The 26,024-nt window shown below is 28.3% G+C and overlaps 1 protein-coding gene across 1 annotated transcript in view; it reads left to right on the top strand.

The window, feature by feature from the left end:
- Positions 1-19,650, top strand: part of LOC107439937 (uncharacterized) — a 33,653-nt gene extending 14,003 nt beyond the window's left edge. The window contains exons 5-13 of the mRNA XM_087164611.1: positions 354-425; positions 1,309-1,446; positions 2,098-2,151; positions 5,714-5,862; positions 7,118-7,165; positions 7,822-7,892; positions 10,679-10,756; positions 13,140-13,236; positions 14,535-19,650. Of these exons, the coding sequence (XP_087020737.1) occupies positions 354-425; positions 1,309-1,446; positions 2,098-2,151; positions 5,714-5,862; positions 7,118-7,165; positions 7,822-7,892; positions 10,679-10,756; positions 13,140-13,236; positions 14,535-15,322 (1,495 nt within the window). The 3' untranslated portion in view covers positions 15,323-19,650. The remainder of the gene's footprint in view (positions 1-353; positions 426-1,308; positions 1,447-2,097; positions 2,152-5,713; positions 5,863-7,117; positions 7,166-7,821; positions 7,893-10,678; positions 10,757-13,139; positions 13,237-14,534) is intronic.
- Positions 19,651-26,024: the final 6,374 nt, after the last annotated feature.

The raw sequence follows: 26,024 nt of genomic DNA on the forward strand, positions 1-26,024 counted from the left end.
TGAACCCTATGTTATCAAACCAAAAAAATCTTTAGATTTTTTTATGGTGGCTAATATAATCGAGAAAGGAGTTCTTTGTCAGAAACTAGTTCTTTTTTATCATGATCATGTAAAGTTTTGGAAAATTATTTTGCATTTTGTAATGTATATGGGGCTTAAAAAGTACTTAAGGAATGCTTATTTTTTGTTTGACTACGCTCCCTGATGCTGCCTGATTAGATCAGCCAAATCAGGGGCTATGCTCCCTGAAAGTATTTAAATTTGTTTAATAAAATGTACATATATACCATTTATGAATTTTTTTTGGAGCTATATTTACTATGTATTAAAACTATTTTTTATATTAAATGTAGGTATGATCAGAGTTTTAATGAAGTTTTGCAAAATTCTGAGTTTTCCCAAGAAAGTGAAACTGATGTCAAAAGGTAATAAGTAATTTAACTACTGGATTAAAAAATTTTATAACCTATAGAATGTTATTTTGAAGTAAATGTTTTGTAAAAGGATTTAAGTACTAATTCTCATGCTGAAGCAAGGAATCTCAACTCATTTGTTGTATGCTCATTGTCATGCTTTTGCAATAACTGATTTGTTAGTTTATTTGAAACTCTTAAGTGCAAAATTTGAAAAGGATTAATTTTTATAAAATGCTGTAAATACAATGCATTTGCTGTATGCCTTAAATACAATTAAGGGCACTATTACATACCTGCCAAGTCTCCTGTTTTTTAACAAAGACTCCTGTGTTTTAGGACTATCTCCTGTTTACCCGTATATTCTCAAATTTCTCCATGTTTGTTAAAGAAATTTAAAAACAAAAAAATTGCCGATAAAATATCCGCTGATAGCAAAAGTAATTTTCTTATTCCTCAACTGATGGTGCTATTGCCAGTACTGCAGTATGTTGAGTGTTAATAGTTTAAGTAATTATTAATAATGGCTTTAAAAAATCTTCTTTTGGTTAAGATTTATATAGAAATTTTTTTCTTCACTAAATGTGAGTGCTTATATTGTTTCCAATTTTAAATTTCTCTTTTTGACTTACATGATTATGCATTATGTCAAAACTTTTAGCTTTACTCATAGACTAAAAAATTATTAAAACTTTACTCGTAAACTAAAAAATTTCGCTAGTAAAATCTCTGTTATTTTATTTCTCCAATGTTGGCAGGTATGCTGCAAAATTCATAAATTTTGTATTTTTTGCTAGTAATTAGCATTTAATGAATTGTTTTAATCCGTAAGAAGACAGAATTTGGAATTATGTGCACATAAAATTTGTTTTAAAAGTTTTTATTTTATTTTTAGCAAAGAATGTAAAGCAAGTACAAAGGTTTGTTTTAATTGTGAAGGAGATCATCTCATCAATGAATGCCCACTTCCGTGGGATAGGAGAAAAATTGCTATTGCTAGAAGAAAAAAACAATCAACTTTTGTGTCAAATAAGTAAGCTAAACCATAGTAATTACTACTTGACATTTTAGATATTATATTATTTGAATGGTCTTTCATACTATTGCACATTTGGATGCATCATTAATATTTATGTCTCAGGAAGTGTCATTTATTGCAATGTATCTATAATTACTATAATTTTAATCAAGATAGCAATTTTTGAGAATTTCTGTTACATTTTGTTTAAAATAACTTTATTTATTTCCTAACTATTGAGAGTTATGAAATTTTGTTGTTCTTTTAATTGTTTTATTAATTTTTGTTTGTCTTTTAAATTTTTTTTTATTTTAAAATTTTTGTTTCTGACTTACAAAAGCAAAAGAAAGGCAAGGAGTTTACAGTACAACTGAGCTCTGCTAATTTTTAACAAATAAATTATATGCGCATTAACTTATTTCATAATTTTTACCAGTAAAATCATAATTTCTACAGTTTCTGGAAACTTCTACTTATAACATTTTTGGAGTTTTTAGGACTGTTTCATTCATCTCCAATCAAAACGGACTCCTGTGCTCTGTACAATATGTTTAGCTTATTTTACTGAAATTTTTTACACGTTAATGTTTCTGCAATATTTATTTATTTCTTACTCACTCATGATAATGTTCATTTTTCGAATTGCACAGTATCTTTTTTTTTCAGACGCTATCATGTTTATGAAAATCAACATTCTAAATTTAAGCCTGGAGTTATAAGGTAATTATTTTGAATACATACTTTTTTTTAATTTATTATTACTGTGTCATCTTATATTGGAACAAATTGCTAACGTAATAAAGATAATTGTTTATGCAACTTATACACTATCCATTATTGATACAGTTTTACCTTTTTATGCAAATTTTAAGTATGTATTAATGCAGCTTTTAAGTAAAACTTATTTTTTTAAATTCATAATAACAGTTTTTTCACTTTTTAGGGAATTGTTAATTCAATTTTTGTAAAATTGAGAATCCTCTCTGTATTTTATTGACTCAACTTTTTCTGTTCATGCAGTGAGCAAGTTTGAAACCAAATGAATTTATTATGAATTATATTCTTCACACGGTGTGCAGGGTTTTTAAAAAGTGCTTAAAGGTGCTGATTTTTGATTTTTGTTTTTTAAAAGCCCTTAAAGGTGCTTTTTTTATTGGCTGTTTTAAAAAGTCCTTAATTTTCCCTTTTCAAAAATGATTTTTTTTCTTCTTTACCACATTGATTTTTGCCACGGATTCTGAAAAAGCATGCTTTTCACATCGTTCCTTTTCAACGTTCTCGCAATTCATTCCCAAATCCATTTCGGTGTACTGTTGATCCTTAACATTTGATAATGCCCTGTATGCAGAGCCGTATTATACCTTTCGTAGGCCTTAGGCATAGCCATTTTTGGGCCCTCCTTCTCCCACTCCTCCCCTCTTTTCAAAATATATGCTAAAATTTTCTTGCATATTTTTTTTAACATTTTTATTAATATGGATTTTAATTTACGAATTTGTTTATTGAACTTTATCTGCAATACCGGCATACTGCCGATATTGCAGTTGATATCGATAATACCATTATGATTAGTTCGATCGATAACTATGTAAACACTTCACGTCAACAATACAACAACAAACCAGCAAAGAAAACAGTGAAATTGATAATGAGATTAATTACAAGAAATATTTATACAGTAGAGAACCAATTATCTGGGATGCTCGGGACCATCGCTATCCCGGTTGTCTGAATTTCCCAGTTTTCTGGATCGACCAAAAATCATTAAGATGTGTCATTAATCGATGTTTTATTGAACCCGAATTACAAGGAAATTACACAAAAATTTGTCAGAATCTGAAATTAAACTAAAAGCGCAAAATTTGGTGAAAATTTACTCATCCGATTTAGAGAAAAACTTTGTAGATGAATTTTTACTATTTTCAAATTTATATGAACATAAATCTGCACAAGAAATGTTGAAGGCTCAAATTAAAGATAAACTTGTGAATACTTTTCCTAACGTTCACATTGCATTAAGAATATATTTGTCGATTCTTGGATCAAATGCAGAAGGAGAAAGATCTTTCTCCAGATTAAAATTGATAAAAAATTATTTGCGTTCAACAATGAATGAAGATTGTTGGAATTCGACAGCATAATACAAGATTTCGTTGAATCCAAAAATCGCAAAAAAGTAATATATTAGATCATAAGATTCTGCAAAATAATTTATTACCGAAAAATATTATTATTTTATTTGTATCTTCATAATTTTGTGCAAAATACACTTGTTGTTTTTAAAGCTAAATTATTTTTGTCAACAAATTTTTTTCTCCCAAGTTTTTCGTAGGCCCCTGAATTTTATAGGCCCTAGGCGCGTGCCTAGTGTGCCTATAGGGTAATCCGGCAATGCATGTATGATACTCTCATGCGCAACTCTGCTGCGTTTTGCAAGATATTCTCAATTTCAGGCTTCATTTACCACCCTCTTAAATCGAACCAAAACATCTCTCGATCTTTTTATGGTGGATAATATAATCAAGAGCAGAGTTCTTTGTCAGAAACTAGTTATTTTATTATGATCATGTACAGTCTTCGAAAATTATTTTGCATTTCATTAATGTATATGGTACTTAAAAAGTACTTTAAATGTGATTATTTATTGATGAGACTACTCGCCCTGTATTAGTATATATGTTTGAACTGCGTTGACCAGGTCTAAAATATTGATGATAGATGAATTTTTTTTGCATATTTCGTTGTTTTTTCTTTTATAGTTACTAGCTAATTCTTGTACAGGGTGAATAAGAAACGAAAATAATGCATAAATCATCACTGAACAACACGAGGAAATCATGTACAAAGCTGAGAGACTATACTGACTTAATAAATAAAGCTAAAATAATTTCAATTATTTGTTTATTTCATATTATTTGTTCCCCATTTTATGTACATTATTAAATTAAGCTAACACATTTTTTGTGGTTCATACTATCAAAATAGAATTGGTACTGTTATCGTTTATTTATGTATTTACTGTTTTACTTGTCTGTTGATAAAGAGCATTATTTTTTTGTTATTCTATTTGACTTAATGTAATAAATTTGGATTAATTTTAATTAAATATGAATTCTTAATATATTTGTTAGTTTCTTTTTAGGATGGTTTTGTTATTGTTGATAAAAAAAGTTTTTTTCTTTTTAAATTACTATCAATCAATTAAGTTTTGCAATCTTATTGATGTTTATCTTTCACATAATTCAATTTTTTATTGCTATTTTTTTATTAGTTTATATATTAGGCTTTAATTGTTTGTTCTGTTTTTGGTTTAAAAAATGTTCTTGCTTTTAAATACGATTTTACTTCAATTTTACACAAATTATTTATGTTGTCGTAAGCCATTAAGGTAAGGGGTGCAATTGTTCTTGTTCTCCAGTGGTGCCATCTGTGGCAAAGTATTCTACTTCTGCCACATTCATTCGTCACACCCACTTATAGGGCAGACCCATTCATACATCCATTTATTCATCCACTGATTATAATTTTGACCTGAACCCAGGGTGCGTAGCGTTTTTTAAAAGCCCTTAAAGGTGCTTTTTTCACTGGGAGTTTTTAAAAAGTGCTTCATTTTTCCTTTACTATGTTGATTTTCGCTTCGAATTATACAAAAAGACACAGTTCACATTGTTCTGTGCAACATTTTCATTATTAATTCAACCCCAATCTATTCAGGCGTAAACCCCAATCTATTCAGGCGTATAGTCAAACCGTAGCGTATGAAAACGCCATTCATTTTATACAATTCAAAATCTCATGATTTTTGACAATTGTCAGAAACAATGTCAAAAGGTTTTTTTTTTTTTTTTTTACATGACAGTTAAAACAAGATAAAACCGTTGATTGTCGAAAATTTTCCTACCTTGCCTAATTATGATATTTTTCTTAAGTGTTTAAAAATATTTTTTTAGTGCTTAAATGGTGCTCATTTTTTGTTGAATAATTTGGCTAGGCACCCTGTGAACCAGAGAAAGATCAATCCCCAATTCAGTACTTCCAGAGGTATTGTTTGTTATGGGAACATGGAGGACTTCTTGACCTGACAGATTTAACGTGCACCAGACAGGGGAGTCTTCATCCGACTGGATTCGAACTCCCATTCTTACGAACCAAAGTCCAGCTCCCTGCCAAACACGTTATCCCGGCTTCACAGAATATTTATATACTTTTGTCATAGTTTTTATTTTTACAACAATGTTGTATCTGTTTTGTAATATTTTCCTTTTAAAATTGTTATTGCCAGTGAGGAGTTGAGGAAAGCTCTTGATCTAGGAAGGGATCAAATTCCGTTGTATATTTATCGGATGAGAATTTTAGACTATCCCCCTGGCTGGCGTGCCGAAGCTGCTATCGAAAGTTCTGGTATTGCATTGTATGACTCTGAAGGTATTGGTATGTATTAACTTTTTGCTCTGTTGCATTTTTTTGCATATCTAGTTTTTTTAAATTTTTTTTTTACAAAACTAGAGGAAAATTGTATTGCAATATTTGGGAGAAAGATTTTTGCAGAATATACTTGGTGGTGTAAATGAAAATGTGCAGTAAGAATGCGCTATAAAACAATATCCACCTCTTTACGATTTTACCTTAATTTGCGCTTCTATTTTCATATTTTGTAATCTGGCAATCTTAGTACGAAAATATTTTAAGTCATCCTTGAACATTTTCCCATACACGTAAGTTCATTTGAATTCAGTACGTGCCTTATAAATTTTGTTTTGTGTTTTGTTCTGTTTTTCTTTACATTTTATTTTCTGCTTTTTATGTGTTATTTATTACTTAATATGTTCTATTCTGTTTCTTATTTTTTTTTGACTGCCCCTCACAGTATTGTATTGATATGTTTTGCTTTAGCTATATTGATGCAATATTAGAAAGCACTCCTTTCTGTGGATATAATCAAGTGGGCTGATGAAGAGATTATATCTTTTTTTTTCAACCAATTTTTATTCATTTTTTCTTATTAAATTTTTTTTTGTTATTTTATTTTAATAATTTTCTTCTTCTGTTTTCATTATTCTGTAATTTTTTTCATGTTTTCTCTATATTTTGAACTTATCTTATGAGTTTAAAACATATTACATACTTGCAACTTATGAGCTTATGTAAATGAAACTTATTAATTTTCTTCATTTTTCTCTTTATCTTTTTTTGTATTTATTTATTGTGCTATATATATATATATATATATATATATATATATATATATATATATATATATATATATATATATATATATTAATAATTTAGTGTGAGAACTTGATGTTAATGTTTATATAAATTTAACAAAAAAGTTTTTAAATTTTTTTTCAGGTACTTCATTTTTGAATGTGTCTTTCAAGTGCATGTCATTGATAAATTTTCTCTATTATTGCATTTTTTGACATTTATCATTATTAGAATTGATTGCTAATATTTTTGAGGTATAATATTTAAAATAAATTTCTGCATTATTATGATATAGGCACAGTTAAAATAATCAAGAATGAGTTGAAATAAATCCAATTAGTTTTTTTTTTTTTTTTTTTTTTTTTTTTAGTTATTAACAGTTTTGATTTTATTATTATTTCTTTCTTTGACTCTGTTAACTGATTATGTTTTCAATTTGAATAAAATATTTCGTTTATTTTTTATTTTATATTATTAGCTCAACCTGACGAGAAATGCAAAAAAGAAAAAAATAGCGAAAGTGCAGGTATTGATTTATTAAAATTATTCACTGTCTATTATGTAAATCAACATGTATTATGTCTATTAAAGAATTGTAAACTTTAATTTTTCATATTGCCTGCAAATGATCTTTCATAGTAATCACACTCTAGGCTTATTAATCACCTTGATATTTTTGTTAATTATGAAATATATGTTATTTACTACACATAATTATTCTCTGCCATACCAACAATTTTACCTTGACCCTAGTTGACCTTTATATAGGTCCTATAAGAACAGGTACAAAGGGACCAATATTGGGATGTCTAGATTTTGTAATATTGGTCCTAGAATGGCCTATATACGGCCTACATTGGTTAATATAGAACCTATATTGGCTAAATTATGGATATAAAATATCAGATGAATCTGACAATTCTATATAGAACCGATATTGGTTGTAAAGTGGCTGTAAAATATCGGCTGAATCGGAAAATTCTACGAGGAACAATATCGGAAGAATAACGGCCCTTTGAATAATTATAGAGCCGAGATTCATGAATATTGGCCAACCAATGAAGGCCAAAGTATTTTGCAGTTTCCAAGTTCTTTTTCATTCATTATTATGTAGCATATACATATGTGATTTTATATTAAATCAATGTACATATTTTAACATTTAATTTCTTTGCCTTTTAGTACAGTATGATCACGATAAACTAATAGATTACCCAGGATTCAATATTCCTCTAACTCCAGATCTCACAGATGTAAGAAATCTTAATTTTTCACTTTTTTTTCTAGTTCATACATGAAATTGTTATTTTTATTCCAGTTCAGTTTTATTATATATTTATGAAACACCGAAGTAGTAATTATCATGATTTTTCTCGTAAAAACATTTTGTCCTGTTACTCCTTTTTTTTTTCAATTCAAAACTTCTTTATGAAAACCTAAAAAAGATAATTCTATTTTTGGTATTTTATTTTATTACTGTCGTTGAACAGTCGACCTAATCGACTACTAATGTTCAACTCTGTATCTTTGTATTTTTTAACCTAATCCAGAAGACAATGGAACTCATGGATTAAGTATTGAAAGAAATGAGCCTTTGTGGAGGACTTTTTGCTGGAACTAATCCACATTTGCGTTACATGGAGAGGAAAACAACGAAAACCTCCCACAGTTAACTCTAACCCATGAACCGTCTACCATTGAGGATATTTTATGTTAGCACTGTGGTCGGTGTGAGCGGGTGCGGAATTGGTATCGACCAGCCATCTCTGGGAATTGAACCCGGTTCACCTCATTGTAAGAAGAACGCTCTATCCCCTGAGTCCCCATGGCTCTATTTTCAATATTGCAGCATCAAGTATTTTTTAAAAGTAGCTTCATCAATTAACATAAAAGTGATTTTATTTTTACTTAATTGAAACAGTAAAAGGAGCTGTCTTGAAAAATGTGCTTTTCTCAAAATTCCTTGATTTAAAGGTTTTTTGTCATTTTCCATCTAAATTAAAAAAAAACTAGGTTCCCACTGCCATAAAAAAGACCTTAAATTTAAAAATTTATTCTTTAATTTAATAATTTAAATAAATTTTTTTAATTGCTTCGTTCCTTCTTTGATTGGCCCTGATTTCCAATTCAAATGACTTAAATAATTTAATTTTATAATTGCTCTACTTGCCATTCTTCCAGGAAAATGTCCTCGAGTGTAACTTAAAATCTGGGTGTCAAAGAAGTAAATTTTTTTCTTATAAAAATTGACGTAATACTATTAAAAAATATTTTTTAGAAATACTAGTGCTGTTACATTCTTTTTCAAAATTCTTTGCTGTAGAATAAATACATAAAATTAAATAACAATTTCTCTTGTTTGCACAGATTTCATTAAACTGTGGAAACTTAAGAAACGAAATTTCTCATTTAGTGGAAGTTCCATCAATCTTTTTTCTAAACCTTTCAGTCAGGGTTGGCAAGTTTTTGACACATGACAGTTTTTACCATCATGTCAAAAAACCCTCTGTCAAAAACCCAAAGTTTGGGTAAAACTGTATTTTTATTTGAGTTTAACTGCTTATAATTAAAAATTAATTCATTATTGGACAATAAAATTAGAAAAAAAGTTGTTAAAAGATATTTAAGAGCAGATTCTTGCATTTTCCCAACATGATTATATCAAAACATACTATTTGAAGTAAAATATTAGAGACTAAACAAAATTTTCAACATTTCCAAGCATAATTTTGTTTGGCATATTACACTACTGAACAATGTCAAGTCATTCTTGACTTAGAGTTTGTTAGTAATTACAAGTTTTAAAAGTTTTGTTTGGCCTATTTCTAATATTTAAGAAATGCCAAATTTTAAATTCTTCTTTTTAGTTCTTGAATTCATTAATAGTTCCAAGCTTTTTTGTTTGTTTGTTTATTTCTAACAATTAAGAAGTACAAAATTTTGAATCCTTTGCAAATCAAGCTATAATGATAAAAGTATCACTCTTTTCAATAAGTATATAACAATATTTCTATATGAAAGTCTATCCTTCTATAAGAATACATGTATTTGGTTGCAAAATCAATAGCAATCATTTACAACATTCATTTATTAAGGCAATTATGTGAAAATAATATATTGTCCACTATATGCCATAAATGAAAGAAAACAGTAGGTTTTTGACGGTTTTTACCAGTAAAAACACTGTTTTTACCACTGTCATGTTAAAAACCAGTTTTTGACGGCAAAAACCCAACCCTGCTTACAGTTGACTATCTTAGCTGCATCCTTTATTATTAATTAAATATTTACAAATTCAATCTAGTTTTTCAAATTTTTATAACTAAAACGTCATGTGATTGATCCGAATTTTCTTAAAAATCAAAAAAAAATATCTTTAAAAAGCCTTGATTGCTTTTTTATTGTGCTGAAAAGTTAAAAAATAAAACTTTAAAATTGCTAAAAATTATTAGTATAATAAGACTGAATGGCCAGTTAATGTACTCAAAAATTTTCAGAATTCAAAAGTTTTGTAGGACAGGTAATTGACAAGTTTCATTGTATACATCTCCTTTTGTAAGGATTCCAGATTTTTTTTTATAGAGAACTTTTTATTATATTAACTAATAAAAAAAATTTTTCTTGTTATTTTGAATTTTTTAACCCCGTATTGAATTCAAAAATTTATTATTACTGTCTCAAATGAATTTAATAACTATTTCCTATTATTAATTGAAAAGATATCACTAACGAAACTAATAAAATTTACTTATTTAACTCTATTTAGTCAATCACAATTGACAAATACTGTCTTTAAAATAATTGTTATTAGTAAAATATTGATGTTTTTCTTACTTTATATATCTTTGTTGGTTATAAAAAAGTAAACCTTAACTTTCTCACGATCTATCTATATTATGAATTTAAGGAATAGTACAAAAATAACTGAAAATGTATAAATCTATTAAGTTAATTACAATCTGTATTTTACATTTCATGTTGTAACCATGAATTTTTTTGTGCAATTGGTTTATAATAAATTTATTTTATATTTCTGTAGGAATTTGATGTTTTAGGATTTCCTCCATTTCAAGAGTCACAGTTGCGTACTTATGTAGAAGAGACCTTGCCAAAAGCAGTAATTCATTTTTTGTTTAACTGATTATCTATTTTATTTCTTATATGGTTAAAAAAAATCATAAAATGCCTTTTGTAGGAGATATTTTGCATAATAGCATATAGTTGCTATAAATTGTTTTTCATTATTCTTAGAAAACTATTTATTTTTATTGTTTGACGACCTTTTGTTGTGTAAAACAGATCTAATTTGCTTTTCTTATTCTTAATTCTTGAATCTGTTATACTCTTACTTTCTAATATAAAATTGATATTTGAACTTTTTTGTCCGAATATTACTTAATAAACACGTATGGTGATAACGAGTTAATTAAATAATATAAGGATCAATTTTAACGTATGCTTATGAAACCTGAACCACATCTTGTGCAGATGAGGCTATGTTGGGTACCTTTGAGAGAAAGGTCTTGAGAAGTATTTTTTAGGAGGAATTCAAAAAAAATGGTATGTGGCTTAGAAGATCAAATCTAAAGCTTTATCACTCACGTAATGAACCTGACATTATTAACTTTATTAAAACACAAAGAATAAAATAGGCAAGCAACATTATCAGAATGGACGAAGACGGTACCACAAAAAGAGTCTTCAATTCCAGACCAGTTTGCACGCAAAAAAAAGGCGGGCCGAATTTGAGATGGATAGATGGCCTAAAGAAAGACCTTTTGGTCTTAAAAACTAAGAAATTGGAAAGCACTAGCAAAAAAAAGATTAGCCTGGTAAAAACTTCTTGAGAAGGCAAAGACCCACCCTGGGCTGTCGAGCCATTGATGATGATCATTATTTAATTTATGGCAGTCTGAGAATTTTAATTGTAATAGAAATGAACAAATAAAAGGAATACTATGGATTGTAATTTTCAATACCTAAATATGCATAACATTTTCTGATTTTAATTCAAAGATGTTGACATGATAATAAAACAAAAATGAAAAAATAATAAAGTTCATTTTAAGTTTATTGTATTACATTCAAATGAAATAGCAGAGTTATGGTTATTAGGATTAAATTTTATTTTTTTAAGTTAATATTTTAAAAAATCATTTATACTATGATTGAACAGTACAAATCTTGGGTGAAAAGCGTAAATGTTTATTAAGATTTTATTAGACAATATTCACAGAAAAATATGCTAGACAATTTGGAAAGAACAAGCTCTCCCTCATAAGCTGGTTTTTAAAGAAAAACAATTTTAACAAGCTAATGAATTTAAAAAAACATCATTTAAATTTATCAAGTATTTGAATTATGTTATTCTTAAGTATTAGTTATATAGTTTTTCTTATTTTAAGTGTGAAGTTTTGTGACTATTTTTACGATGCATTTCATTTTAATTTAAAATTAATATCATTTATGTAATGTCTTAGAAAAATGTCTGAGTATTGCTGGTAATTAAGATAAACTGTGTTTGTTTCTTTAAGTGTAATAATTCAAAAAAACAATCCCTTATCATTTTTAAAATATCACAATTTTGCTAGTCTTTAAATTAGATTTTCCCATTGATTATATAATCTACTTTTACTTTAAGGTGACAAATAAAGTTATTGTTCATATGGCGCATTTTATTCTTGCGTAGCTGCCAACATTCATAGGAAAAAATCCAGAAAATTTTATGAAAAAATATAAATTTCATGATAATTGTTGCATAATATACTAAATATTTCACACACAGGGAATTTTAGGGATTTTTATAGTCATTAAAATAGAAAAAACGCAATGTTTTCCAGTTATGATTGACATTAAATAGACTTGAAATGTTATGTATTATGTTTACTCCTAATTTTGAATAGTAGTAGGCATTTAATTCTTCAAAGATAGCCAAAAGAATTTTTTAATTAATTTAAAAAGGGAGTTCTGAATAAAAATAAACTGAACATTTTAGAACAAAGAAAGTTGTAAACTGATTTATATAAATGAGTCACATTTCATGTATTAGTAGTATTTATTTTTTATTTTAGAAAACTTACTCAATTTTAGGGAATTTTCTAAAATGTAAAAAAAAAAAAAGAACGGAGAATTTTTATTAAACCAGTAGGCCGGGAGAAACAGACAAATTCCAGTAGTCTACAAGAAAATCTAGCTGAGTTGGCAGCTATGTTCTTATAATTGTGATTTTTATAATGTTTTTTTTAAATTATCATTTATATAATGCTTTTGAAAAATTTTTGAGAAATTCTAGTAATTAAGATAGATTGTATTTTTTTTCTTTTTGGTGATTTCAAAAACAGGAAAACATTTATAATATGTAAAATATCAGAATTGTGCTACTCTTTAGTAATGATCATATATTCTATTTTTATTTTAGAGTGACAATATTTTTTATGATAATTTTTTTTATAGTTTATAATAATTAATTTAGTATTTAAACTTTATACCTTGTTTTACAGAAATTACCATCACGGAAAAGAAAGTTAGATTTACCCAAAACACAAAGTGCCAAGGTAGTTAGACTGGATGAAACAATGGATATTGATGAAGATTTAGGTAATTCTTTTAAAGGATGCTTAATTTATTCTCACTGATTTTCTAAATTTATTGCTGTGATGTAATTCTTGTTCCTATTCATCCTAGCCAAAATATATACTAATGCATTTGAAGTTCTTCCAAAAATCTTCAAAATAAATATCTCTTCTGTTGTTGTTATCTTGTTTATATCCAACAGAAATGTTTCTTAAAGTTTTGAGGAGGAGTAGTCTACTTTCTCCTACATTCCATTTATATTTGGATGCAGAATTTCAAATGTCCTTATCACTATCCATAGAATATCTCTTTTGCCTCACTCTTTTAAAAAGTCAGCTCTTATTAAATTTGCACCAAAAAAATATTTTGTTGTAAAAATGATGAAAAAATTTATTTTACATCTGGAGTAGCAAAAGGGGAAGGATATTCACCAATGATGTTAGGGGGATAAAGGGGAAGGATATTAATCAAGGATGGGCAAACTAGGCTGTACACATCATGAAAAATAATGACTTCTAGAATCAAAGCCATTGATAAAATTTTGACTTCACAATTAGAATAAAAAATTGCACCATTTAAATTTTGCTCAATAGCTATGGATGAAATCACTGATATAAATGATACTGCTCAATTAGTGTTATTTATACGAGGTGTATGATAAGAACTTTGAAAAAACCGAGGTACTGGCACGTTTGCGTTCTTTAAAGGGAACTACAACGAGATGTGATATTTTTCATGAGTTTCAGGAAAAGCTTTTAACTTTGAAAGTGCCCGTAGCAAAAATATGTAATATTACGACTGATGGTGCACCAAATAAGACAGGGAAAAAAATCTGAATTCCGTGGACTCTTTATTAAATAGTTCTGTAATACAAACTGGCAAAATACAGGGAATTTTATTTCTCAGTTTCGAAAGTATTGACCTCTCAAAGTGCATTCTATGTGTTATCTAAGGATGATATTTCTGCTATACTAAACTATTTCATTTACTATAACATTATTTGTTTTTAATAGGTTAAGCTGTTCCTTATTTCTTTAAGTTTTTCTTGCAATTAAAACTTGTATAATTAGCCTAATATAACTCCAACAAGAGCAAAGCGATAGTGTGTTTCCTCTTAATATATAGCGTATAATGTGTGCAAGGTAAAGCCTGGAAATTTTTTTTCTAGATTTGAGTGGCAACCCTGTATCTGGAATATTAGTTTTATAACTTGGCTATTTAGACTTTGCTGAACTAATAACATTTTTTTTCCTATTTGTGTTGATAAATTGTGAGGAAATGCATTCATATTCCTGATTATTGTGATTCAAACTTTTTTCCAGACCCATCTGTAATAGAATTAAAAGAATTCCAGCCTCCTTTACCTGAAGATAAAGCGCCACCCCCTCCACCCGAATTTTCACCTACTGAGATTGTGATTGCTTCACCAGAGTATTCACCATTCTCTCCATCCTCTTCACCCTCTTCGCTTTGTTCACCAAATTCACCTAAAAACAAGCCTGATCCTCCCGAAGCTGAAAGCGACAGTGAAGACTGCGTGATTTTGGTCGAGCAAGATTCCGGTGGCGATTCTCCGATTCCGAATCCCGACTCGAATAGATTTGGAGCTATCATGGAACCTTTTACACTGAACGAGGACTCGTCAGGAGGTGACACGTCACCCTCTTTGGTGGAACTGGAAGAAATAAAGAAAAGACTGGTCATGGCGCTCGGCATCGACGCGGACCCGTCGAGTCCCGTTGCGGTCGCAAATGAGGATTCTGTTCAGTCGCTTAAAACAGTGGATTCTGATACAGTGGAAAACACGAATGAGTTTTCAAATTTAAGTGATAGTAGTTTTTCTTCAAAAGCTAGCACTAGTGGAAAGTCTGTAAGTAACAGTGGAATTCTGCCAAGGACAGATAGCATTGGCAGCAAACTGGTTTCTCTGGGGACGCCATCCATTTCAAGGCACAGTTCGTACTCAAAACTGCCAAATTATGAAAACTTTTCAAAAAATGTTACTTCTCACATGGATTTTGAGAACCTACCTAGCTCCGTTGGTACTTACCAGCGGATGAAGAAAGTTATTAAGAAAGTCAAGAATAAGCTCAATTCTCTCATGCATTGAAATAGGTATTTGGAGTCAAAAGAATTGTTTTGTTGAAATGTATATTTTAAAAGCACAATTCATAGGGGAAAAAGTGCCATGTCATTGAACTGTGTTTCGAAACCTCAATTTCTTAGGTAACTGTTATACATAATCAAGGTACTTTCGGTAATGTTATTTCTGTGGAAAAAGAATGATAAATTTTACTTTCTGATGTAAAGCATAGTGGATAAATGTTTTATGTGATATTTTGATAATTTTCAGAAAATCAGCTCTACAACTTTAAACAGATTCTTCTACTAAGCTTTTCATTTCAATGCACTTAATGAAATTCCAGGTAATTTTATTTCTTTGGGATAAGAATAATACATTTTAAATTGAACGTAAAACTTTGTGCAGGAATTGGTTATCTGAAATTTTAATCTGAAGTTTCAGTGTTTGAAACTAAATTACCATTATTGCCCATTTTCAACTATGCAGAACACACATTTGGTATTCAATGTCTTTAGTACTGTTTATGAAATATAATATGAAATATAATTTTTTTCTTCCTTCATTTAGATTAACTTTTTAAAAAAACTGCAATTTTATTATTATTGAGAAAATCGTATCTTTGTTAAAAATTTCTCTGCTTTAAAAATAAGTACAAACAAAGTACATTAAAGTTATGTGTCTTTTAATGTATTAATGTTAAAAAAAGTATATAATTTAAAAATAAATACTAACAAAGATATTGTAAAGTGATGTGTCTTTTGAAGTATTAATGTTAAAAAGTATATTGTTTAAAAATAAGTACAAACAAAATATAGTAATATGATGTGTCTTTTTAAGGATTAATGTTAAAAAGTATATAATTTAAAAATAAATGCCAACAAAATACAAGTAAAGCAGTGTTTATATGTCCTTCATGTAATTGGTGTAAAAAGATATATGATTAAAAATATATATAATTGAAAATTTTAATAAACAGTTTTGGTTATTGCTCAAGAAGACTACTCATGCAAACTTGTGTGATTGTATTTTTAAAGTTATACAGAGTGCTAGGGAAATCCTATGCAGCATTTAAATTAAAAAGCAATATCAATGATAAAAATTAATTCTTTAAAGAAAAAGAATCTTTTAGGAAAAAAAAGTTAAGAAAAAAACTATTTTTTAAGTATTAGACATATTTCTTTTCTACATTGTAAACAATTTTAATCATTGCAACTTAATCTTTAGGTAATATTTTGTACATAGTACTTTGGAAAACAATATCAGTACTTTATATCAATTTTCAAAAGAAAAGAACTCTATTAAGTTGAAAGAAACATGCCTTAACTCTGTATTAAACATGTCAGCAAATAAAAAAGGGTATAATTTGTTCTATATATGAATGAACCACAATTAATGTAACAAGAACAGACATGCTATAATTTTGATTTTATAATCAAGAACCTTCCTCAATGTCGAAACAATGCAATGTTTTTATAGCATAAAAAAATTAAATTATTCTGTTTTTTGACAGTGAGATAGATTTTTGTATATAAAATCAAAAATATGTCTCTATTTTTGTTCTGTTATTTGTACTTCATGTTGTTAAGCACTATTTTTATTAAAAATGTAGTTAATGTTTTACACAGTTTTTCTACATTGATATTGTTTGAATTGATTTTGTAAAATAAACTCATTTAAATTTAGTTCTTTAAATGTTTTTTCGATAATTGTTAGACAAACAATGAACAAGGTTTCCCAATCGAGTGTATTTCATCTTTTAAAAAAAGATGAAACTTATTTAATTAATTCATCATTACTTGGAATATTTATCAAGTAAATTCTTGTTTGATAAATTCGCCATTTTTATTTTATTGAACAAAGTTAAGATCTGGAATTTATTAGTTGCTGATATTCTTTTACTTTAAAGCAACACTGAAAGAAAGAGAGATAATTGTAAGTAGAAAAAGAGTAGCTAATTGTAATTTAAGATTGAATGTTTTTTAGTAAACTTAAAATTGTAACTTAATCAATAAATTCTTTTATCATCTATTTTGTTAATGTAAAAATTTCCTAAAATAACATTTCAAAATTTTGTTAGGTATGGTATGCTATTTTGAATTGCACTGTTTGAGAATCATTCTGAGTTATTTAACTTGAAATGATTATTTTTATTTTATCTGTAATAATTGACAATCTGAAATCCATTTTTTTCTTCTTGTTTTTACTTTTTTTACTCTTATCAATAAATGTGATATGCTATTTTAAACTGTGGCATTTGAAAATCATTCTAAGTTATTCAGTTTAAAACTATATTTTTATATTTATTGTAGTAGTTTATAAAATGCAATAACAATAACTTTCTTTTTTACTTAATAAAAGGACATCATATGCAACTTAGAGCATTGATGTTTAAAAATTCTTCTAAATTATTTTTTAGATTTTTTTTTGGGGGGGGGGGGGCTTAACCTTGGCCTAAAATCAAAGCAACAAATTCATATTAAAATAGATGCCAATGAATTATAGTTGGGAAGACACAAATTGCAAACCTATTAACAGTGCTTTAAAAAAAAAGAAATTATAAAAAATAATAATTTACTTTCCGTTAGACTAAAGTTTTTGTGAAAAATGTCTTTATGGCATCTCCTTAATAAATTATGTTGAGAATATTTTTTGATTCAATTTTCAGCAATAATTACAAACCCGCTCAAGAACATTGTTTTACCCAATACTTAAAAATATTCTTTGATCCCGCGTTCATGAATATGATAATACTCTTGATTGATAATATCATACTATTATTATTTATAGTATTATATAATATGATAGTATCATATTCTAGAATACTGAATCAAAGAATATTATATGATATAGAATATGATAGTAAGGAATATTTGATTTATTCTAGAATACGACAGTCACGGATATTCTTTTATCTAGTGAAGTAAGACTGGATAAAACTTAAAAGAATTATGTACTACGAAAATGCTGTTGTATTTTATTGAAAGATATATTTTTCTAATGGATACAAGTATAAATTATTTTGAAATACATTTCTTGCAATGAAATCTTCAATGTGCAAGAAAAAATTGTTTATTCTGGTATTATAGATCATTTTAATATGTAGTTATTTAAATATTGCATGTTTAGCATAATTGAATTAAATATTTAATATTGCATTTAAATATTGCACTCTGTATTAGTCAATTTTTTTTTCAATCCTCTTACTAGTAGATAAAGATTTTTAAACTACTTTTTGATTTGGTAAATCTTAAAATGATATTAATGTGTGTTTGGTCTGAAAATCCTTTATGCATAGATATATAAAGACAATAATATTATGCACAATAAAGACAAAAAGGATAAAAAGAAAAGGGAGAAAAACAAAAAAAATTAAAAAGTTTTATTCACTGTACATAAGCTGCAAGTAACTAAAATAAAAACACGTGCTGTATTTTATTTAAACATATTTTTAAACAATTTATTTGAACCAAGGCTTTATTTTCAATAAGAATTTTTTGTTTTGTTGAGAAGTTATCTAAACAATGATTGCAAACAATAGTGAATTTTCAAATTGATCAGGAATAAATTATAGATTATTTTGCTACTTTTAAGCTTTATGTGGACCCTTAAATTGTCACTATTCTTCAAAAATATTTTCTTTTTTCTAGTTTTGTAACTAAGATGTATTCCAATATACTTTAAACTTATTGACTTCTTAAACGAAGAATTAAAGCTAAATCAATTAATATTTTGTTAAAATGCTTTTTAAACAATTTATTTGAATGTTGGCTTTAATGTTAGATTTTATTTAAATGTAAAGATGTTTTTTTAAACCTATTCCAGACTTGTTATTATTTTATTTTCATAGTGTGTAATAATTCATGTATTTGGGAATGAAAAATTATTGTTATAATTTGCACTTATTATGTGTTGTTTAATTGAAATGCATTTTTAAACGTACGTGAACTAAAGATTTAATGTCAGGTTTTATTTCAATATTAAAAAAAAGTATTTTAAACTAAGAATTATCTAAATATATTGCGAATTATATAAATAATGATTTAATGAACTTATTGCATTTGTATGCCTCGAAAATCATTCCATGTGTTGGACCTTTTATTTTTGTGCATTCATGAGCTATCAAATACAAATTATTATTTAATATTTAGTTTATCATAAACTTTGTATGTTTTTCTGATAGTTCAATTCTGTTTTAGAATCTTCAATGAATTTAAAATAAAAAATTATATAAATCAAAATTTAATTTTGTAAATATTGCCTATTTGATTTTAATAATTTTTGTTCTAAAAAACTCTGTATGCATGCTTATTTGCAAGTTTTGAAACGCACAAAATAAACCTAAATGAATTGTTTAATTTGGTCTTTAATACATTGTATACAGTTTTCTAATTTTGTTTCATAAATTTCATTGAAAAATACAACTGTTATTTTTTTTTTTAAAAGGGAAATATTATTATAATTTTAAACAGTTTTGATTGCAATCTAGTATAACCAAGTTTCCAATCAATTTAATTTATCAATTTTTGATAATTGAATACTAAAAAGCAAAAACTATGAAACAAATTTAATGAAATTCTAAAGAAATTAGAATAACTGTTTTTATTTTTATTTCTAGCAGCAGCACTTGATGTGTACATCATTCGCTAGAGTGTAAAAACACTCCGCACAGACCTATAAAGAATAACAATCAATAATAAAAAAATTTAGGAACATTGAAACTTTGAAATACAAAAACAATTAGAGAAAAGAAATATTAAATAAAATGTCAACAATAGAAATATAAACAGAAAATTAGTCAGTTAGCAGTGCCTGCAACTGTTCCCCAGCATTTACACGGTGCATAGTATTTTGAAATAGTCCTTAAAGGTGTTAATTTTCGTTTTTTAAAAGCTCTTAAAGCTTTTTTCATTGGGTGTTTTTAAAAAGTGCTTAATTTCCCTTTTCGAAAAAGATTTTTTTTCTTTACCTTGCCATTTTTCGCCAAATGCGTGCTTTTCACATTCTTCTATTCAACGTTTTCACAATCCATTCAACCACTATCCATTTCAGCGTACCGACGGTTCATAGCGTATAAAAGCGCCAATCATTTTACAGGTTTGATGAAATACTTGCGATTCCGCATGTATGTATAGTGAGCTGGGTTCGGTGCGATTCTTGCACTATCATGTGCAACTCTGCTGCATTTTGCAAGACATTCTCAATGTCAAGCTTCATTTTCCACCCTCTGAAATCAAATCAGAAAATTTCTTGGTCGTTTTTTAATGGCTAATATAATCAAGAAAAGAGTTCTTTTGTCAAAAACTAGTTATTTTATCATGATCATGTAAAGTCTTTGAAAATTACTTTGCATTTTGTTGATGTATAGAGAGCTTAAAAATATTTTTTGAGTGCTTAAAAAATACTTAAAATGTGCTTATTTTTCGGTGAAAGATTTGACTACGCACCCTGATTTAAGTATATGTCTTAGATGTTGCCAGTATTTGCGGGGCAGAGCCGCAGATGCTCAGCATTCACTGGGGACTCCTCCCCTCACAAGACACAGTTTGGATCGGGAAGGATCTCAAGTCTCTGGAGGTGAGCGGCAAGGCAGGCGTGTCCGGTTTGTTAGAATAACTGCAGTCATTGGGTATTTTATATAACATTATTTTCTCTAATATATATAACGCTTAGTAAGTTCTAATTTTATAAAATTACATGTAAAGAGCTGTTAAAATGTCATAATCCAAATTTATTAATGCTTCTAAATCAACAAATCACTCACTAAGTGTATATGTTACCATGAAATAACCGAAATCAAGTGAATGACAACAATCACATTGTTGCTTTCGTGAATGTCCGAAATATTTGTTATATCCGATTTCATATTAATTTATTCGTCGATATTATTGCATTTATTCGATATTTTAATATCTGCTGAGGATAGATTAGGAGAAACATCAGTGTTCGGAGTGACGGTTAAATGCGTACTCGGCAGGGACACTTGATTTTAAAAAACATTGATGTAGGGCATACCGGGCAAATATGTACCAGGTAATGACTAGTATATAACTAGACCCTAGTATATATTTTGGACATTTAGCAAAGCTACTGTGTTATTAATAACATTCACTGGTGGAACAACCACCAATTTCTGTGTTTCACAGTCCACTACATTACATGACTAATAAAAATTATTACATCACTGATAATTCGGTGAAACACTACAACAAATCACTGATTAAATTTATTTACATTAATTAAATTAATATGAAAGCTCTAAACTAAATCTTGAACGATACAATATAAAAATTAAGTACAAAACTGAAATAAATATTTTTAAAAAAAATAGACTACTTTCTTATCTTTTTTTTTTTTTTTTAAGAAAGTGGATTAAAAAACTTATAATTTTCTGGTGCGCAATTTTATTTATTTAAATTTAAGCTACTGTTTTTATGTTGTAAAACAAATGCATTCTTCCATTACATTCAGTTTTTTTTTTGCATGAAATCCCAAGGCCAGATATCCTTAAATGCAAATGTACAGTGCGCAAAACAAAAAAAAAGCACCACCATGAATAACTTTTGATCTAATGATCGGATCTTTACATCGTAAGACTCAATCTTAATAGTTGGAGGGGGTGATCTCAAATATGCTAATTAATTAGATCAGACACAAAAACGTACTTTTTTTGAATAAACATATTTTTTTTTCCGACTGATTCGGATTTATGTCGCCCAATGTATGGGGGGTAGCCGCAATCTGGGAAATGTGACTCCAATATTTTAGTCAGGAGAGGGGTTCTAAGTTTGGAGCCCTCATTGTTAATTTGATTTTTTGCTATGTCTCGAGAATTTTTTAAGTGAATTGAAAAATTCTTGCCAACAATTTATGAAATTCGCTTGTCTAAAGATAATTTCATGCAAAAAAAAAAAAAAAAAAATCTGTAAACATTTATTATTTTTTATAATTTTATTTAGTAGTAATCGAAAAAATTTTGAATTGTAAAGGTAAAAAATTTTTTGTGTCATATTAAAGTTCGTAATTTTGCATGGCAAATTACAAAAATTGAGTGAAATCGGTCGAATAGTTACTGAGAAATCGAATTTTAAACAAGCCGTATATTTAAAATTCGATTTCTCAGTAACTATTCGATCGATTACGGCCGAATTGTGTATTTTGCCCTTTAAAACTACATATGAGGAAAAATTTGTGTACCTTACAATTCAAAATTTTTTCGATTATTGTTAAATAAAATAATAAATATTTACTAAAATTTGCTTTTTGCATGGAATTATTTTTAATCAAATGAATTTTATAATTGTAAATTTTCTAAGTTTTTTTTAATTCGCTTAAAAAGTTCTCGAGATATAGCGATATACGCAAAAAATTTAAATTAACATTAAGGGGTCCAAATTTCGAACCCTTCTTCTGAACAAACTGTTGGGACTAAATTACTTAGATTGCGGCTACCTCCTATATCTTGGAGGTCAGAAAATTCGAATCCGTCAAAAAAAGGTATGTTTTTTTTCTTCTCGGGAACTTTTTAACCGATTTCGCTCAAATTTTGTACTTTTCCATGTAAAATTAGATACTTTAAAATTGTGCAAAAATCTATATACCTTACAATTCAAACATTTTATGACTGTTACTAAATAAAATAGTAAATATTTTACTAAAAATTATTTTCGCATGGAATTATCTTTGGATTAACGAATTTTATAATTGTGTGCAATAAGTTCTCAATTCGCTCAAAAAGTTTTCCAGATATGGCAGAATACGTAAGAAGTAAAATTAGCATTAAGGGATCCGAGCGCAAACTATGGGGGCCATATATCCCTGATTGCTGCTACCCCTTATATTTTGAGGGTCAAAAATCCAAATCCTTTTTTAAAACAAAAGGTGCGTTTATTCAGAGAAAGTACATTTTTGCGTCTGATTCCGCAGCTTAAAATATCGTCTGCATTTATGAATTAGCATATTTGAAGTCACTCCCTCCAGCCATTAAGATTGAGTCCTAGAACGTGAGGATCCGACCATTAGATCAAAAGTTATTAAGGGTGCCCCATTTTTTTATATTGTGCACTGTACATGATTACATTTTTTGTAGGATTAATGTTACAAATTTCAAATTTTTCTCAACTTTTATGGCCACAAATAGTCTTGAAAAGATTTATTTATTCAAAAATATTGCAGAGGAAGAAAAATAACTCAATTTTTGAGTGAAGAATTCCATAAACTAAGCATCTTTTGTTATCTTTTAAATTTAAATAAAATGATTTATTCCATTTTGCGTACATTTGGACTAATATTGATTATGCTTGCACTATAAAGATTTTTTTTCAGAAAGAAGTGTTGACAAATTTCTGATAGTATGTAATGCATTTTGCATTGAATTATATATTGTGTTCAGCCGAGCGGTTAGCGTGCCTGACTGCGAAGTCAATGGCTGCGGGTTCGAATCCCGTTCTGGGCATGGATATTTCTATGTATTGTACTCTGTTGTGTGAATGTGGCCCACCCTATGAACGTGTATCTGTGTCAGAGTGGCGTGGGTAATGTTGCTCGCTTCCGTGACTTAGGTTCACAGGTGACCACTGGGTAACGTTAAATGAGCAACACTTCCGGCATCTTCCGAGGTTAAGAACGTAAAAGCTCACATGCCTGCCATTAGGAAGTAGAAAAAAATATATTGTGTTCAGACACTTTTATATTAGTTTGAAATGCGAAATCTTTGAAATTATTTGTGTGAAATGTTAAACTTAATTTTACAACTCGCATAAATGTGAATAGAGAAAACGTCAATATTGAAGTAGAAAATCATAAAAAGGAACATCTATTTAATATTTCATAGCTGTTGTTGTTTATTTACGTCACACTAGAGCTGCACAATGGGCTATTGGCGACGGTCTGGGAAACATCCCTGAGGATGATCCGAGGACATGTCATCACAATTTTGATCCTCTGCAGAAGGGATGACTCCCCTGCTTTGGTATTCCAACGACCTGCACACAAAGTCGAGCACTTTACAGCAGAACAGTTTAACGAGGACCAATACCGCACACCGTCGGTCCCTACGCAGACTGATCCAAGTGGTCACCCACCCGCACACTGACCACAGCCAGTGATGCTTGACTTCGGTGATCTGCTGGGAAGCGTGTCTCAGCTATCAGTTCACTGCGGGACTGATCTTTCATAGCAAAAAGCAAACGATTTTTAAAAGTTATCAATCAGATTTGGCATCAGCATTTTTATTTATTTATTTGGAGACGACTGAGTGTAAAAGGGGCCGAGCGGTATGCTCGCCAAACGCTCTGTTAAGCGTAGAGGTTGCGGGTTCGAATCCCTCCGTAACCCTGGATGTCCTTCTCTATTGTGCTATCTGCTCTTCTGCTTGACAAAGGTTTATAAGCCGTAATTGAGCACACGAGCCTGCAAATGTATGTTGTACTAATAACCTGAGTGTAAAAGTTAATGCTATTTTATAACTGAACGTAATCATCTGTAATTTAAAAAAATTTACTTCATTAAAATTCTTTAATTTTGTTGTGATAGTCGCTCATGTTCAAAAAAATTTAGGGTTGCTCGTTTAATCGAAGATTCATTCATAAATTGAATATTCGAAAAGAGAATGTTTTCAAAAATGATCACCTTTAAAGAGTGTCTAATTCGAAGAAGTTATAATCTTGTGGTTGAGTGTGCGTGTTTCAAGCCTGTAATTTTTAAGAATTTTGTGTTGGTGATTATTAAATTCATTTTTGTTTATCTAAAAGTAATAACTGAATTTAGAGAGTTCCGTTTTATTCTGATTTAAAAATATGTTTTTGATGACACGTCAAAAAAGTTGTGACATATAAAATGGGTAAGTCCTTATTTTGTTTTCTAGAAGACATTGAAATGATTTTTATAGAATATTTATTGATTTGTTTTCAGAACTACGCCAATTGCGAATTTTTTAAACAAAGTTGTTCGATTTTTATTCAGTCCAAGTTATTTCATTGTTTAAAGGCTCCAGTGTTTTAAATACTTATTGAGTGTCGATTACTAATGTCAATATCATTTCAGTATGATAAAATTTTTTTAAGTTTTCTCTTCATTGCACCAACAACTTTGGCTGTTATGGTTTTTATTTTCTAATTTAGATTGCTTGAGTTTGTATGTAAAGTAATTAATTTATTTGCACATTTCTTCAATATTGTCTTTAAATAAATTCAATAATTTTTGAACAGTTAAAAAATTAAAATATAATTTTTTTTATTTTAATTAAAAATGTCATTTTCATTCGCAGTTGCAAACTATGTCCTTCAAAAATCATTATGATGGTTCGAATTTCAATACCAATAACATTTATATTAATTTTGAAATATTTAATTTTTATTATAAATATTAGGTAATAGAAATGTTTAATGAAACTTAATATTCTAGGTTTATTATTGTGATTTGGTTTAAATTTAAACCTAATTTTATCATTCCTAGGAATTTTCTGTATATTATAAATTCTAACAGGTCGCGAGCATATCTCAACATAAAGTGTAAGGTTAACAAAGCTTTGAGTGTTATCCCTAATTTGGCTATATTTGTGTAAAATAGCACCGTTTGTTATTCTTTAGGTAGCATTTACAGCAAGCTTACGAAGTCTTCCGAATTTATTAGTTGTTTATCTCGTTCAAAGTTAGATTGTAAAAGCGTGTTATATTGAAAACAATACAAGTGTAATAATATTGCATGGTGTGATTCGAGTTCGAATTAAACC

Source organism: Parasteatoda tepidariorum, chromosome 5, assembly GCF_982258835.1.
Source record: "Parasteatoda tepidariorum strain Cologne lab strain chromosome 5, Ptep-v5.0, whole genome shotgun sequence".
NCBI lineage: Eukaryota > Metazoa > Arthropoda > Arachnida > Araneae > Theridiidae > Parasteatoda > Parasteatoda tepidariorum.